The following is a 17,762-nucleotide window of genomic DNA, read 5'->3' as shown; positions in this document are numbered from 1 at the left end:
CTGGGAGTCAAGAATAACTGAGAGTCAAAAAGAGGGAACTGGGAAGAGAGCATGGCTACGTGACACACAGACTAGTTGTGACTCTGTGCTGATATTGCAGATGCTGTGGGTATTTACCCTGTGCATTTCTACATGTTTTGAGAAGAAATCAGTATCCTCTTCAATGAGAAACTGAGGCAGAGGAAGATAAGTGAGTGACCAAGGCCACTCACAGTTTTGCAACAGTCCTGATAAGGTATTGGTCCAGAGAGCTCAAGTGCAGATGAGGCAATGTGCAATACCTCCAAACTGGTTCTGTTTGAAATTAAGAGGATTTAGCTCTCACTTTTTGCATAGCATCAAATTATTATATAAGCTGGTGGAAATAAAGGAGTGGAGGATTTTTTATATAATGTCCTTACTTCTTTTCGCTCCAAATAGTTTCCAACATCTATGAAGCATCCATTGTCTAAACTTACCACAGCCTTAACTAAACCCTCCATACTGCAATTGATCACATGTGGTTGAACTGCTTATGAGGGGAGTCCTGCCGAAGCCACAAGTACTCCATGCAAGCACAGCAGACCGTTTAGAGAGGTCTGAAATGTGCTCTAATAAACTGCAGTCATAATTAGAGCCCACTGGGAAAATCTGGCAAACAAGAGAATGATTTTTTTTCTTTCCTTTTTCTATTTTACTCTTCTACTCCTGTTCTACTCTGATGTAATCTAATGGAGACATTGCATTTCATGGGAACATCCCTTTTTGAAGATTATACTAAATCACAGGCAGGAACTGTGCTGGATGTTAAGAGGGCAGACAATATTGAGAAACAACACTGCCAAACCAAAATCACTTTTGCTTCTAATTATAATTTTTAAAAATCCCAGAACAATTAAGGATGTTTCAATGTTTACCATTTCCCTTACTCACAAGCTGTATGTTAATGCAGCAATGAGTCAACTGCACAGCTTCCTTGTTGCTGAAAGTCCATAAAACTGGTAATGTTAAACTAGAATTTGTAGGAAATAACAAGGAAAGCACAGTAAATAAATAGAAAGAGAAAACAAAGCAACTCTGGAGAGCTTCAGAGAGATGAGACATTTTGCTTTAATTACATAAGCTCCAGCTGCTCATATGGGAGGAAAAAGTGTCACTCTGTATTCACTTTCAAATTTTGTGAAAATTGTGAGAAAATCTTGAGAAGTTTTCATCTCATAGTTTTTTATGTCAGTAGACATCCCCTCAGCTATTCAGATTCAGGAATTTTATCCTTAAGAGTATCAGATGCCCAAGATAGAGATTGCGTTTTGTGCTTTCCAAAGTATTGACTGGTTGTTTGCATGTTCTTTCAGGCCTCCCTGCAGTACTGTTAAAGTCTTTTACTTGCTTTACCTTCTACTGTTCTGTCCCAGCCCTACAGCATGTAGCCTTGCCTCTCAGATATGCCCTTCTGTGCTGACAGCTCACACTGCCATTCACCTATACAAACGTGAAAGAAAACTTCAGGAGTGCACTATCTCAATTTTGACTTCTTCTAGTAGGAAAAGAGGATTGTGCTGCATCTTAATAACCGAGCAGTAGCAAGTATTATCTTAGTATTTTAGAAGACAGAGACGTGACAGCAGCACAGCCAGTATCTGGGAGACAGAAGTATGACAATCATTTTATTATTAAATAGAGTATCATTCTTTTTATACTGCAGGATTTTACATTTTTTCCAGCTGAATTTTTATCCCTTTGCAAGTATGAAAAGTAAGTTTAAGATTCTCACCCTCACTTAACATGCATATGCATTAAGAGCCCTCCATACTTAGTGTTACTCTGTAGAAATACTACCTTCCGATTCTGCCTCTTCTTAGCCCTCCACAGCCAGCCTAACTGTGCTGGAGAGAACAGGAGTATGCCCTGGCTCAGCAACTGCTGACAGCCTCACAGCAAACTCTGGAGTAGGCTCTCCCCTTATGGAATCCCACCTGAAAGAATAGAGATCACCAAATTAGGCAATTATTTGCTTACATTTTTTAGAATTGACTTTGGGAAGATGTATTTCCCAATATTTTATTTCTTGTTCAGAAGTATCAACTGATCAGAATAACATTCAGGATTCATGTATGCAAGTGTCCTAATGGCATTCTCAGCCTTTCATGGGACAAAAATGGTAACATAGCAAAGTTCCGCAACTTGAACGTGTCTTCTTAAATGCTTGCCTTTGTAAAACTCAAAACTCAGAAAGTGACAGGATATCGAGAAGTCACTATATGGCATGTTTTGACATTAGTCACAGACTTCTATGTAGTGATGAACAGAAATGGTCACTTGCTTGACATCTAGTTAATATGTTCAACAATTCATGTCAGCCTCTGATGTGTGTCAATTGACATCTGTCATTTACGGGAACATTTCTTAGTGTAGTGACCAAAGAACTAATAAAATGCCAAGATGACAAGAGACTGAAAGCTAAGGAGTATTTAAACTGTTGCACCATTCCCTTCTGACACACAGGGAAAAGTTAATCTTTCATAAAGGGAGCAAAATCTATGCCTCCTGTAGGTGTGGGTAGACAATACATTTCCTCTGGAGGCAAAGCCAGTGTGTTTCCTGTTCACAACCTTACTACACAATTCACTGCCAGCACATGTTATTTTTAATCAGCATCATTTCAGTGACCTAATTTGTATCCTGCCTCATGAACTCTTTCAAAACAGAGAGGGTGACAGAATATGATACAGGGGTGGGAATGAGTGAGTGGGGAATAAGTCCTGGTTTTCAGAATATTTCTAAAGTGAAAACAAAGAAAAGAGAGAGAACTCCAAGCATTCAGGTTTTCTTAATTGATATAAAAGAGGCTGGAGAGCATCAAACATAATTTAACTTGTAAATATTTTAAATAATTCAAAATATGCATCACTTTTCAGAATAAAATTGCACTTTCAATCAAACCACTAAATGTACAAATAAAAGTGACATATGCCAAATATGTTCAAATAATCTACAAAAAGTGAAATGCAAAAGAGGGGAAAACCTGAAAAGGGTAACATGCAGGATTTTCTAGTTTTATGGTATCATGTGAAGTGAAACTTTTTTTGGTTTCTGTCCAGGACCTCATCAAAAACCACAGCATGTTTGCTTGTTTATGCTTAAACTAGAATTCTGTGCTATTAAATATTGCACAGAAAACTGTACAGTAAAATAGTTTTAGCAAGTTTACATGTTCAAGTGCTTCATCTAGGAAAATCTGCATAGAACATTGTCTGTGCAACTATTTCGTATCTCTTGTTCATGTGGCCAAATGATAGTCTTTAACTACATAATAGCATATCTCTTTTTTGGAGGGTCAAATTTCCTTGGTTTAAAAAGATAGACCAGTTCTATCAAGTGGCATGATGCTGGAATCCACATCAGCAAGGACTGGAGTGTCAGATCCCCTCTGCAAAACTCTACTGCTTTCTTACTGAGTTACTAAGCGGAGTGGGTTTTTATCACATATAGAGGGGCTGAGGGTGGAGCTGTAGATTTTCAGATGTCTGCTGAGAGGAAGGTACCAGTGATACTCAGGGGTCCTTTCAGGCATTGTGTCCTCCCCACTGTCCAAAAGCACTTCTGGCTCCCTTCATCCTACCCTGTTAGGCAAAGCAGTCTCCAGTCTTCAGTTTTCTCATCCCAGTTTTCTGGCCCTGCAAGACCTCACCTTGGCCTCTGCTCTGAGACTTGTCCACCAACCTGTTTGTCCTCAGCCCATCCCACCTTCATTCCCCTCCTGAGTCTGGTCAATCCTTGACAGACATGTCCTCTTCCTACCACTTACTGTTAGAGATCTCCTTTCTCAGCCTGATTAGCAAATCTGCTTCTCCCACCCTCCCTGCCTTGTCAGTCAGTTTCTTTCTCCATTCTGCACTCACTGTCCAGTTTCTTAGTTGACACTACCAATCCCTGGGCCCTCAAGACCCCACTGCTTTCCTCCTAACCGCCCCCCCCCCCCCCCCATCTCAGCTCCTGTGTTGGATCTCCTGAAGTTCCGCAAACTACTTGTCCTTCTGTGGTCACTTCCTGCCCTCTGAATTTCAATCAGCTTTCTCCCTTATACTGACACCACTCACAGGTAGACAGGGTATAAAGTCACTAGGTGCCCAGATCTCCAGCACATGAGAACTGTAGGTTTTTTTTCAAAACTGGGCAAACTTTGGACAGATTTTCACCGGGATGATATAAGATGCCTTCTTGACAGAGAGTCCATCATGTCTTTGACAGCATTCGTGCTCTTAGTGCAGAGCATGGAAGTGCTATCAAATTAAAGCTAATTTTTTTCAGATGTTAAACATAATTCCTTTTCCATTACTGCGGTTCTCAAAGATGGCTACTGTTGGGGCTAAGAAGTTTCAAAAAATTCAGCCTGAGGCAGACATCCAGTGTGGAAAATTTCAGTCCAAGTATAAGGAGGTTATAAGAAACTGAAAACAGGGACTTATAATGAGAAGTGTCAGACAACATGAATACTGGAAAGTGCTACCAGCTTGGCCCATAATACAGGCTTTGTTAAAGACATCACCCAGGCTAATGATTGCTATATCAAGTTATAGGCTAATGCCTTTTGCAACTGCTGAGTTATAAAATCTTTAATGCTCCTTTTGGTTACAATGGTAAACCTGGCAGCAACTGGGAAAGACCCACAAAGCTGGAGAAAAAGTAGAAAACCTGAGGTTTTATGCTGTGGTTAAGTTACAAGGCTGGGAACTGTGGAATCGGAATAATATTCTTGGCAATGCCACAGGCTTCCTGTGTGACTTAGGTCTAGCTGAAGGTTAACCTCTTGGTGCCTCAGTTTCCTTAACTGCATTTTTGAGACATTGCTTATTTCATTTCCTAGGCAGTGCTGGCATATTGAACTGGCTTTCTGCACTTTAATGACGTGATACACTAATCCTCTGTAATTTTTCAACAGAAGGGAAAAATCAAACTTCTTGGGTTTAAATCTATCGCTTGCATAATGGGAAGAAAGCAAGGGGGAATTTACTGGAATAATCCGGAAGTTGCAGTTTTGTTGGGCTCTGTCCCCAGAAGCACAGAATCACTGTGTGTCAGCCCTGAAATGTCATATAAACAGTACTTCGCAACTCCTGTAAATGGTTTCCTGTCTTTGTTAAAGGAAGTGGGCTGTGTACTTAAAGCTCTTGTCTGGGTCACGGTGACTAAACCTTACGGTAGCATGCCTTTTTTAAAGTTTGGGCTTGTTTTAAATTGGAAACATTCCCATAAGCCTCAACAAATAACAAGGGTGTAGAACATAATATAAGTCCTTTGATCTGTGGAAGTGCAGAGATGTCTCATCAGTAGATGTAGCCCAGTTCACCTGTACAGTAATCCACTAATGTTGAACAAGAGTTAGGAGACTAATTCTGTTGTGTAATACTGTAAACGTTAGTCATAAATGCTTTTAGAAAATACTGTGGAAAAAAGTACTGAGAATTATGAAATTATGAACTTCATTCAGCTATAAATATGCTGGCTTCAAACTCCAGAGATCCCCTGAGTCAAATTCTCCTTGTCTTGCACCCATTGCATCCCCCTGGATCTCTTAGTCCAGTTCAGGAATCATTAGCTAATTGCTAAAAGAAAAACAACAATTTGTATTAAGGCAGCTATTCAAGTTACGTACCAAACATATATATTCTGCAGCCACTTCTGACATACTAGATGTCTTTATAGCTGTTCACCATGCCATGTGTTGCTGTTTGCATAAACTTAATTGAACAAATTCATAGAATACAATTATTCTGATATATTAAGCTACTCTACATGTGTTTAAAAAATAACAATGTGTCCTGGGAACAGTTAGCAAAACTGTCAGAATGCAGATAAAAACTGTCTTATTAAAATGTTAAAATCGGCATTTATCTTTCCTGTTATCCCTGTGGGGGCCATTACACACAATAATGAAAAGATGTCCCTTGAAATGGCATTATGTTTTAATGAGGCTTTTACCCATTGAGTCATAATCTCCATTTTATTAATTACAAGTCAAAACTCTGTAACTGTTGTGTACAAGCAGCTCCTAAAGCTGAGCATTTCCAGACAGTACTCAGACGGGAAATTCAGCAAGTGTTGGGGATTCAGCAAACTGAGGATGTGAATTGACTCTACAAGCCAAGCATGTGAAGATACAGCAAGAGCATTTGCACATCACAGTGTCAGCTCCTGGCCAGTTCCATGACATATTCCATAATACTTTAACTGTTTACAACCCTTTGGTTAACAAAAAAACAACTAGGACACCCATCATGATTACTTGCTGATTATTTTTTGGCCCCATGGACACTATTGTGCTTTTCTTTTACTCTGGAGTTGTCTTCATTCAAAGTGTGAGGAGCCAGACACTAACTGCTGGTGCTAGGCTCTAGCTCTGACTCACTTGCCCTATCCTATACTCAGTGGTACTCAGAAAACCCCATGGTGAAGGGACTGAACTCTTGTGCTTCAGTAAAAGCCTGGCTTTTCCCTTCATCTGTCTAATTATTCCTATTCTTTTGAGCTTTTGACCAACAAACCACTCTTGGTTAAAGCAATTTGGCAAATGTTATCCATTATCACAGCTACCGCTGATTCTACCAGTATTCAGGGCTTTGCTATACATTTGATATGGGAAATGCTTTATTCTACAACAGAGGGAAACATTTATTTCTGCAAAGTCACTCAAGGAGCTGCTTAAAACTTGACAGCTCTGAGATTATTTTTATGATAAATACTAAATCATGGCCAACACAAAGGTGAATGGTTCAGACTGTCAATCCAGTCTCATAACAGGCACCAAAATACGGGGTTCAGGGTGCCAACGGGGGTGCTAAAAACACCATTATCAAATTTAGAAAATTAAGTAATCTAAAGCAAGGAAATTCCGAGATGAATTGGCTGCCATCAGCTCTAAGCCTTCCTTTCCTCTTCTAAGTTCAGTTTCTCTTTTCTCATCCTTATGACCCAGATGGTTTCATATCTGCATTTTGTGCTGGTGGCTTTCTCTCGGGTAATGCCTGAATATCAAAAAGGAGAGAAAGCAACTGGGTGTTTTAGTGCCAAAACTGAAACTGTGGGGACTTTTCTCAGGTCCATAAAGGAACACTCTATGGTGACATTAAACTTAGAAGCTGCAGTAACTCTTTCCTGATCCTCTCTCTGCTACAGTTTTTCAGAGCTTGGCCATTTTGAGACACATTTTCATAGTCACCTCTGTTATTTACCAAGGCACTACATCAAAAACTACAAACAGTAGAACTTCTTAGAGAAAAGCTTGCCAATGATTTTCAAATGGGCAAACCCATTTATTTTTCCCTAGCCTTTTTCTTGGAAATTGATGAGCTGTTTGGCTAAAATGTTCCATAGAGCAAAATGCAGCCTGAGTCAGATAGCATGGAAACTATCATCACTAATGATTGAAGTTTGGCAACACCGTAAATAGCAGAGTTCAGCTCTCAGTATTAGTTAATCTTAATTATAGGTGGGGCTATCAAACCATCCTACATGATAAATTGCCATAACTTCCACTTCATAGCTTAAAACCCTCTGATCTTTGTGAGAGGCAGTCTGGCAGCAGAGTCCTTTACAGATGAGCACAACACAAGGACATTCCCCAAGGTCACGCAGTAGCTGCTGATGGATCTGGGGTGGCATTCAGGAGGACTGACATCAGATCTCCCCTATAACCACAGACTGTCCTTGATTTTTCTTGGATTGATACTACTTCTTCTCTCTCGGTCACATCACTCTCCCATACTTATCTTCACTGTTGTCTCTGAATTCTCTTCCTCTTCTACTTTTTCCTTGGCTTTCCTTCCCACAGTATTTCAGTCTTTACCCTTACACTTTCCCTGAACACCTGACTTTCTGAGAGTTTAACCCAGTTTGGCTGCCTTAAAGGAAAGGTATGGTTTCCATTACAGGAGGCAATAGTGCTGGGCACATCTTTGCTCCCCACGGTCACCCTCTTGACATAAAGCTTCTTGACTTATGGTTGGCCTCAAGAGAAAAAAGGAGAGAGGCTGGGTTGCTTTCTCAATGGCTGTGGGAGAAAGAGCTGGAAGCCTGGTCTAGTGTCTGTAGGACTTGTTTATATCTTACATTTCACATGGTATAGAAAAGTAGCATATATGACTGTAATCTCTCGTTAGTGACATTTGGCAGTTATATGATCTGGTTGCACTATTTTTCTGTTGCCTCGGGCAAGTTTTAATTATAAACATCTTGATTTTTCCACCGGTTTTCCCAGGAAGTTCACCATGCACACATCAGTCAGATCTGAATTATTTTCACAAATGTGCTTTTTTAGTTAGATTGAATGTGTCCAGGTTGAATGTAAGGTTTTCTAATGTGATTTAATTTCCTAGTAGAAGACAAGTACAGGAGTTTGACTTGTGTCCCAAAGCCCAGCTAAAAAGCCCAGGAAGTGTTGCTGGGCAGCAGCTCTCTGCAGGCAGCCCTGGCTGGCCAAGCCAGGGCCATGCACCATGAGGGATGCAGTGAGGTGGGCAGCTACCGCCCAGAGGAGCATTGTCCCTGGAAAGGGAGAAGTCTTTGTCGTTCCCTCCTCTTCAGGGGTGTCTTATTTTGTGAGCACTGGGAGTACCACTGTGTTGACTGCTGAGGATACGGATGACAGAACCACTGGCACAGGTGACCCTCCAGGGGCTTGTAAACCTCATGAAAATTAAAAATGTAAACAGTGAAGTTACTCAGACACCCTAGTGACTTGCTGGGACTAAGCTGAAGCTAATAAATCCCTAAAACAGCAAGTTTCAGACCTAGTCAGGTGTTTTGTCCCCACACTTCCCAGGCAGTAGAAAAGCAGGGCAGAGCCTTCCAAACTGACTTTTTTTATCCTGGCCAATGACCCCATACAAGCAGCTAAAAGGCTTCGATACCCATCTGTCCCTAGAAGCAACGTGGCTGCATTTACCAGGTGCCATGCCAGCTTTAATCCTTCTTCCCAAGGCTCATTGGCTGGCTTTTGGTGTCTATGTATCTTTGCAGTTAGTGTTTCACAACTCCCAGATAGCTGGTAGCACACTGCATGGTAAGATTGTTTTTCTTTTTACTTCTTTCCAGAGGAATTGGCAGGAGCACCTGCAAACCCCCCTGGGCCTGACAACAAAGGCTAAAAGTTTCAGTCTGAGTGGGTTCTGACTTGTCACCTGGAGCCAATGGAAAAAAAATACACTTAGTTTGGCAGGCCAGGTAGAGATGCTTGACCTCCAAGTCTTTGTCTTTTGGTTAGTTTTGCCTTAGAGAAGCTGTGACAGCAAAGCAGGGCGAGGATTCCTTCTTACTCTACCAGACATGGCCTGGTGGTGTGGAAATCTGGACTTCCCAGACCTTTTATCAAACCAGCAAACATAACCAGGTTGCCAGGCTGAAACTTTCAAAAACCAGCAGCCAGGCTCAAAAACATCACAGGACTTGCTTAAAACCACAGGGTGCTTCTCAGATGTTTCCTCTGGGCACTGAGTTCTTATTCTATTTTCAAGTGGAAACCAAGAGAAACATACTCGTTCTAAAAAACCCCTGAAAATATTTCACATGAGCACTAGATTCCAAAAGATTAAGAAGAAAACCTAAAGTCACAAGAGTCTTCAGCTCTCATAAAAACTCTAGAAATAACTTATTTTAATTTCAAAACCCTGTAAAGTATAAAAGGATTTTTGATAAGCAATTCTGACTCATTCTAACACATTTTATCTTCATTCATGCATGCTTTTGACTCTGACTAAAAGACTTCGATTGCAAAGCCTCATGTGTGTGTGTGTGTGTTCTTTTTTTTTTTTTTTTTACCTTCACAGCTTTTTTTGGGAAATACCTCAATGAATACAATGGCAGCTACATCCCTCCCGGGTGGAGAGAGTGGGTTGGATTAGTGAAGAACTCTCGCTTCTATAATTACACCATTTCTCGCAATGGTAACAAAGAGAAGCATGGATTTGATTATGCAAAGGTATTTTCCAGATATATAAATGCCGCATCATTAATCCATATAAAAATAACTTTCAGATAATTAATTAACCGGATAATTAATTAATTAACCAACTACAACCAAGAAATTGAGTTGTCATTTTCTCTCCAGGGCATTGCAGATCAATTTCCATGTTAGAATATTAATTACCCAACAGAAGAAAGTTTCCAAGGGCTCTTCAGTGCCTCCTGTTGTTTTCTCGCTCTATCCCTCCCTTCTTCTCTCTGCTGGAAAGGGATGATTCTGTGGCAGAAGCAAACAGTAACTAAAGGCCTTTCTCCAAAATAATTGTGGCCCTTGCACTACTGAACTTTCAAGTTAACTGATGTTGTCAGTTATTACCCACATAATAAACCTTAGTTAAGGCTTTTTCCCATTATGCAGTGCACAGCAAAAAATTCTGTGTGCCTGTGGTGTCAGACTCCGGATATGACTATGAGAAGAGATAAGCGCAAGAACACAGCCATTGGAAAACTTCAGAGCTTGTTTGTGCTCTTGACAAAGTTTGGAACGTATGCCAAGGTGACCTGCCCACTGCCGTGAAGTTTCTTGGAAAGGCTAAGGAGCATAGATCGCAGACTTTCCAGCCTACAGAAAGCAATCTGGAATTTCCTCAGAATGTAGCTCACGGAAGATGATACAGATGTTGCAGCTGTGGTTTCTGACCCATGTAATGAGATTTTATTGAAAGCTCACTATGCCTGTTTCTGATTTCCCACCCGCAGAAATTACATGATACTGATTATATATTTATATAGAGTAAAAATAAAGAAAATAAAGAATATTGGTTAGTTATACATTCCTTACACACCCTGCATACGTAGCTAGAATAAATAGGGAAATACGAGGGGAGTGGATGCTTTGGGAGAGCAGACATGTAGGCCTTTAACTTGAACAGACCACAAACCCAGAAATTATCACAACCCTGGTGCCTCATGTTCATTACCTGTTTTGGAAAACAAAAGGTCACTTGCTGTGTCTTCCACATCCTTGTAGCGACTGTAACAGCCGAGGATACTGAATGTGCTCCTAGTGTGCTACAGGAGAGGGGAAGGGGCAGGGGGGACAGGGAGCGGGTGAGAGAGGAGGTCACAGCTGGTTGACTTGTCCTAGCATGGACATGCGACACAGACCTTGTCCCTCAGGCTCTGCTTTTGCAGCTGTTCAGTGCCTTGAATCCACAACATATGATTAGTCATGCCTGGAAGTGCTTGAAATTACAAACATTGTCTCAGCACTTTCTCAATGAAGCTCACACTAGACCTCCAGGCCAACAGTGAATACTCCAAGGTGGCAGGTGGTTTAATTTAAGTTTCATCTTTTTTTCTTAGTTCCATTTCCTCCCTTCCCCTTGTAGGCTTCCATTTGCCACCTTGGCTGTGGGTTGAACCAGTTTATTAGTGAGTCACAACCTTAATCTCAGCAGCTGCACTGCTTAAAGTTGCACAATTAAATGAACAGAGCCTGCAGGAATTCAACTGCTCCCTGCATTCACATTTGCAATTTCTTTGATAAAGGTTTTTGTGATCTATTGCCTGTTGTAGCTTTCTTCTGCTTGTACATATGTAAAAGTGTACTCTGAACAAAGAGGATGCAAGAAATATTTATGTAACAGAAAACCAACATAAGAGTCAATGATCTCTTGCAGTTAGGAGCCATTACTTTGTGAAAGTCTTATCAGTGAAATTCAAGAAACATATATTTGTCAGTGTAGTCTGTCATTTTAAATGTTACTTAGCATTATATTACAAAGTCTGCTAATCATATTTACTTAATGCCTTCTGTTGTATCTGATTTGCAAAATACTGTCTCATTTTATGTGGCATCGCCTGCTTAAGAAAGTAATTACTGCTCAGTCTCCCCTATGCTCCCTCAAATCATACAGCTCTTTGATGGTATGTTTTTACTTCCTGATCTGAACTTTAATGAGGACTTGAAAATAACATAATAGCATGATAGTATGTGATCTAATTAATCATGCACTTTGTAACTTTTGCTTTGTGTTAATCGTATGTTCTAGGACTACTTCACAGACCTAATCACTAATGAGAGCATTAATTACTTCAGAATGTCTAAGAGGATATATCCCCATAGGCCCATAATGATGGTCATCAGCCACGCTGCGCCCCATGGCCCCGAGGATTCGGCACCACAGTTCTCAGAGCTCTACCCCAACGCTTCACAGCATATGTAAGTCAAAATCACACCCTGTCAGACCCACTCCTTGTATCTGCCTCTTGTGAGATATTTGTTTATGAGACGTTGTAGGGATAGAGAATTCAAATATAAGAAACCCACAGTAAGTGGTGAATGTTTGCTTGTTTCTTTTGCCATGCTAGCTCCTTTCTGGGAGGAGAGTGACAGCTCTGACCATTATTAAAACAGAGAGAAGCTCTTTTCCTCCTGGGAAGTTGTGGGAGATTAAAAGGTCAGTACTTGGCTTTGCAAGGGCAGCTTCTTACAATACCCTGAAAATATGTAGACACAGGTCAGGATCTGTTGGAAAGATATTACTTCCTTCATCTTCCTCTAAGATATGTGCTTCCTGGGCTCTAACTAACTGAATGCAGTGAGAGTCAAAACAGCCTTTGGTAGGTTTTGAGTGCACCAGATTTGTTTATAGACTAGATATTGTCAGATTTCCAAAATATCCTATTAGACTGCATTTTTAAATAATGTGCTTAATCCTTTTTCTTGATTACACTATAACTAAAAATAGAACTCTTCGCTTTGTTTCTAGGACTGAAGCCAATTAAAAATCTGATGATAATGCTGGATTCCACATCTTGCTTTTACCTTGAATACTCTGGGTATTTTTCCTCATAGTGAGGTGTTATTGAATCTTTCCATTACCCGTCTGTTTACGATGGGCATATAGACCACTCTTTCGATTTGTGCTCAAACAATACCTTTGCAACTCTTTCCATACAGAAGAAAACTTAATTAATTATTTTATCTAGATTGTACATTGATTTGGCTTCTGAAAACAAGGAGGAATCAGCTTCCTCCCACAGTGGAAAGCTCACTGGTCTACAAACTGCATTTTGGAAACTCTGCAGTAGCTCACATGCAGAGATATTTTTTTGTAGCTACATTAACTACCTTAAAATTGGAAGGAGTAGCAGGTACTGCATAAACTGCATGCATAAACTTATGACTAGTTGGGGCCAGAAAGAGATTTGCTGTTCATGGCACATAGTTAAATATTTGTTTAGCTTGTATTTTTTTTATCCTCTTATTGGCTGCTACTTTTTAGATACCTTCCCTGACCTTACATTCTTAACTATATTTTTCTTATGCTATATTCTCAACAATCCCACATTTCCGAGACTAGACTTGCAAGTGATGCAAACCAGTCAACAATGTTTCATAGTTATTTAGATATTCAGGATAATCTCTACTGGTAAAAGGAATTGATATTTTAGTTTGTAAATATTCACTTGAAACTGGTTCTCAAGTAATCATCCTGAAGAATTATTATCACCTTTTTATGTCCTAAAGGTATAATAAGATAGACATGAACACATAAAACCTGTCATATTGGGTTGTATGAAACAATTTTCTAACTCAGTGTCCTGAATTATGCACTCCAGCAGAAAGCAACAGGCAATGACTAGAGGGGGGAAAAAAACCCACAACACCCAAGATAAATTCCTTTTCCCTGTTTTTTTGGCTTCTGAAAATCACAAGTTTAGGTGAAGCACTGAGGCCACTGTGCCCCATTCTCTCTGCATCAGTCTGATCACTTTCTGAACCATGCTGGCAGCCCCATCATCTTGTGGCGACAAGTTCCACAGTGTCACCCCATGCATTGGGGACAAAGGACTACCTTTTCTTTCCTTCTAAACCTGGAGCTTGCTCATGCCAGTGGTGTCCCCTACTTCCCTTCCTGTGAGGAATAATGAATAGTCACTACATCATACTAAATGGACCTCTCCCATGTCTTCTTTCAATCACCCTTTTTCATAGCAAGAGAGTGCTATCTATTTGTTCTCACTCTGTTCAACAGATTGCTTCCCATTTAGTGGCACAGATTGCCTGGCCTCAGGCAAGCCATCCTGTTTGCTGGGGGACTATCCATCATACGGGAGGGGAGTATTCAAACAGTTTCCGCTTAGCTGTGGGGACCATGTCTGGAAGAAAAGCACTGAATCATTGTATCTCACCCTACCTCTCCCCGGGCCAAATCAACTTATTTTAGGCTCCATGCTCACTGTCTTCTGATAAAAGAGTGCTTGTAGGAACTTGTACTGGTTTATCATGCTCCTGACACTTACTACTGCTTGGTGTTTTCATCCTACTTGCTTTCTAGCTTGTGTTGCTAAAACCAATGAGTCACTCCCCAAAACTTTAACCATCTTTCCACCTTATACAGGTTGTATGTCACCTGCAAAGGTGAAGCGAAGATCCTAGTTATCTGTTTGCAGGCTTAGTTTCATTTGAGTACTTGTGTAAATTAATTTTCATTTGCGTGGACTGCTGGGGTCTTGCTCTGCTAGGCTACTTGTGAAATAGCCCAGAATATGAGACTCAGCTGTGCTTCTTCTTGTCTTCTGGTGTTGTTAATTTCTTGGCAACGTTCTTGAAAAGTGTTTTTTCTCTAGTGACCTCAAGAGATCCTTGCTGGGTTGTTATGTGTTTCTTAATGCACTGACTGCATGTGTTAGAGTTCAGTCTGCAGACTAAGAAATGAGACAAATTGAAGATAAACTGCCAATTTGGGTGTCTGAGGCCTCCAAATAACTGATTTCTCTAGCAAAAATATTAGCAATATGCTCTAAAAGGTATAAGAAGTTCAGTTCTCACAGAAATATTTGGTGCTCCCTGTTTTCACAGAACAAGAACAATAAAATCCCTTCTGCCAAGGTTTGTGTAATTTGAACGTTTAACCCTTAGGTATTCTTCCTTGGTGGTCAAGCACCATTTGAATCTCTTTCTTTCTGACCTTGGGTGACAGCCATCTGACCTTGGATTTTGTTTTTAAAAATGTAGTTGCTATATCATGTTACTGTAACGCCTACCTCCAACAAAGAAGGGAAATCAGGTCAAAAGCTGCTTGCTGGCTTTACAAACTGAGATGGAAGGTTATACCTACAAACCAAGGATTAAGATAGCCTGTCAACCACATGTGAGGGGAAGTTTTGCTTAGAAGGACAGCAGCTGAAGCAGACCCTTAAATTACCTGACATTTCTTTGCTGGTAAAGTGTCTGTCATTTGATTGAAATACACTCTTCATAAATTAAAAAAAAAAACAAAAAAACAAAAAAACAAACAAACAAACAAACAAAAAACAACCCACCACAAAACTTTGTTTAGAAGTTTTCCACTTCCACATACAAAGAGGGGAGTGACTATGACAGCAAATACTCCACTTCAGGGAGAGTCCTGCCCTCAAATGTGGATGTATGTTGGTCTCATTTCCCCACTTAACAACATGGAAAGAAGAAAATTGAATGCAGCAACAAAGTCCATAAGATTTATGAAAAACCCATCAAAGCCAAAAAGAAAAAGAAAAATTACATACCATCATCACCTTACAGTCCTGTCCTCCTTTGCACAAACAGCCTGCTGGAGTGGCATGAAAACTCTTACAAGGACAAGAAAGGTAATAATGCATTCACTCTTTAATCATTAATCTTAAGTGATCCTGGTTAATTGTCATTAGCTCCAGTTTAACATGAAACAGACTATATTGTACTGCAATCAGCAGACACTCTCTATTGTTTTTAAGCATCCATTCTCCCTCCCACTCTCCCACCTCTCCTCTCCTTAAAATATGTCTTATTTCTGACACCTAAAAATATTTCTGAAAGTTTATGCTGGCTGCTATCACCATAATGAGTGATATGTTTTCTGAAAATAAATCATACTAATATATGTACTCTAGCTATGCCCAAAAGTTATTTCTGTGGAAGAAAATGGGACTGGAGAAGATGTACTAGATGAAAGCGATACATAGGTCTTTGCTGTGGTAATGAACATCATCTGTCAGAGAGCAAGGCTGCTAGACCTTTGGAAATGTTAAATATGAAGTTATGACACAAGAGATGGCTCTCTAGGTGTCCCTGGCAGCCGTTACAGGGCAATCTTGTTCCATCAGACAGCTGAGGAGGAAAGCTCTGACTCAAAGGATGCTCTAATGAAAGCCTGAATTCTCAGATATGCTCAGGGCCTCTGACACTTTAACTTGACTTTACCTTCCAGTAGGAACCAGCCTTAGGGGAACTGTGAATCAGACCTAAGCTGTTTATAAGCTGTGAAGTAAACAAACATTAGAAGCAAAAATCTGCGGGACGCAGGTTTACTGAAGAATGTAAAAAATGGAAATCTGAAACACTGCTGGCTGTGCTGAGTTAAAGATCCTTGGGCTGGCGGTAGGACTGACAACTAGATTTTATGATTACCTGGAAGCAATTCTTTTGCCAGGATAAATACCTTAGGAGGAGCAACTAGAAATGGTATCTGGGAAGACATTGGAAAGCTTCCCAAAGTAATGTGAGAAAAGGTAAATGATATGAAAGGCAGACCTTTAAATTTCCATTTAAAGGTAGTATAAAAGTGCTGAATGACCAGGTCTGGCAGTAGTGGTGTCTGCAGTAGTGAAGCATGAAGAGCAATAATATTACACCTCTGGATCCCCAGAACAGTCTTAACTGTGAATTTGGGGTGTCAGATGACTGCATTCAGGGTGCCTCTAGTCACTGAGGCTCAGTCTCAAACATCTGCCAGTTATGACGGTATTTCTTGTAATGTGGACACTTACCCATTTGTGTGGGATCATACATCTGCATCAGTAATAAATCTTGACATGTCATTGTGTCTTATCACTGCTGGCCTGAGGCCTGCTTAGACTCCTGGTTTAGAGATATATTATTAAAATCATCACACACATCATTGCAAATGTGACTTTAAACAGAACTAGAAGAAATAGTGTAATACAGAAATGTGGCAAGATTTTAGTTACCCAATTATCTTCTGCAACAGCAACAAATTATTTTTCCTAAAATAAAAAGGTGTTACATTTAATGGGTAACAACTTTTTTTTCTTTATTCACAAATATAGTTGTGTTACACTTCAGGAGTGAAACTTTCATGCTTCACATCCCCAGATATATAGATATCCCTGGGTTTAAGATTACCCTTTTAAAAGGCAGTGAAAGTAGACCCAGAATGATGAAAGTCAACTTCACTTTAATACTGACCATGCCACTGGTCATGTTTTTCTGAATTTTCATTTTGTCCAGAACTTATGCTTCCTGCTTTCCAAGAACACTGTCTAAGCCTGGAAGTCTACTTTCCCTGGAAACAAAGGATTTGCTTCCATTGTTTATTTACACTTTTTCTGAAGAAACATGACCACTTATGCAATGTTTGCTAATTGTATTTCAAAGAATAATATAGGTGCTAATTCTGTACAGAAACTTTTCATTTTTCACAATGATTTTTCCATAGATATTATTTTAAAATGTTGTTGACTTTTATTTTTATGAAACAAAAATGTTCCTGGGGCATATAAGTACTGTATTATTTTCACTAACTGGAAGACTCCCAATCCAAACAGAAGATTAGCCAAACACTTTTGGGATAAAAACCCCTAAGAACTTTATGGAATTATTCAAAACCAACATTTTTAGGCAGCATTTTTGTGAACATAATTTTCTTTTGTTGAATAGAAACAGGAGGGAACTAGGACATTGTAAATAGAGGCAAATGCAGATTTTTGGTATGAACAATTGAACAAATGTTTGTAAATATGTTTGTTTCTTTCCACTTTAACCCATCTGTAAC

At 39.9% G+C, this 17,762-nt stretch overlaps 1 protein-coding gene across 8 annotated transcripts in view; it reads left to right on the top strand.

Moving 5' to 3' along the window:
• The window catches only part of SULF1 (sulfatase 1), a 123,089-nt gene that overhangs the window by 66,812 nt on the left and 38,515 nt on the right, over window positions 1-17,762 (top strand). For 6 of the 8 annotated variants that reach the window (XR_012633024.1, XM_074897681.1, XM_074897682.1 and 3 more), the window contains 2 exons: window positions 9,804-9,955; window positions 11,994-12,163. Coding sequence is in view for 6 of the 8 variants with exons in the window: in XM_074897681.1 (XP_074753782.1) it covers window positions 9,804-9,955; window positions 11,994-12,163 (322 nt within the window). In the remaining 2 variants the exon portion in view is untranslated. Of the gene's footprint in view, window positions 1-9,803; window positions 9,956-11,993; window positions 12,164-12,312; window positions 12,402-17,762 lie in introns of those variants that run through there. The other 2 variants (XM_074897687.1, XM_074897685.1) reach the window with 2 other exon arrangements.

Source organism: Athene noctua, chromosome 2 (genome assembly GCF_965140245.1).
Source record: "Athene noctua chromosome 2, bAthNoc1.hap1.1, whole genome shotgun sequence".
Taxonomy (NCBI): domain Eukaryota; kingdom Metazoa; phylum Chordata; class Aves; order Strigiformes; family Strigidae; genus Athene; species Athene noctua.
This window is presented reverse-complemented; position numbering and strand designations above follow the sequence as displayed.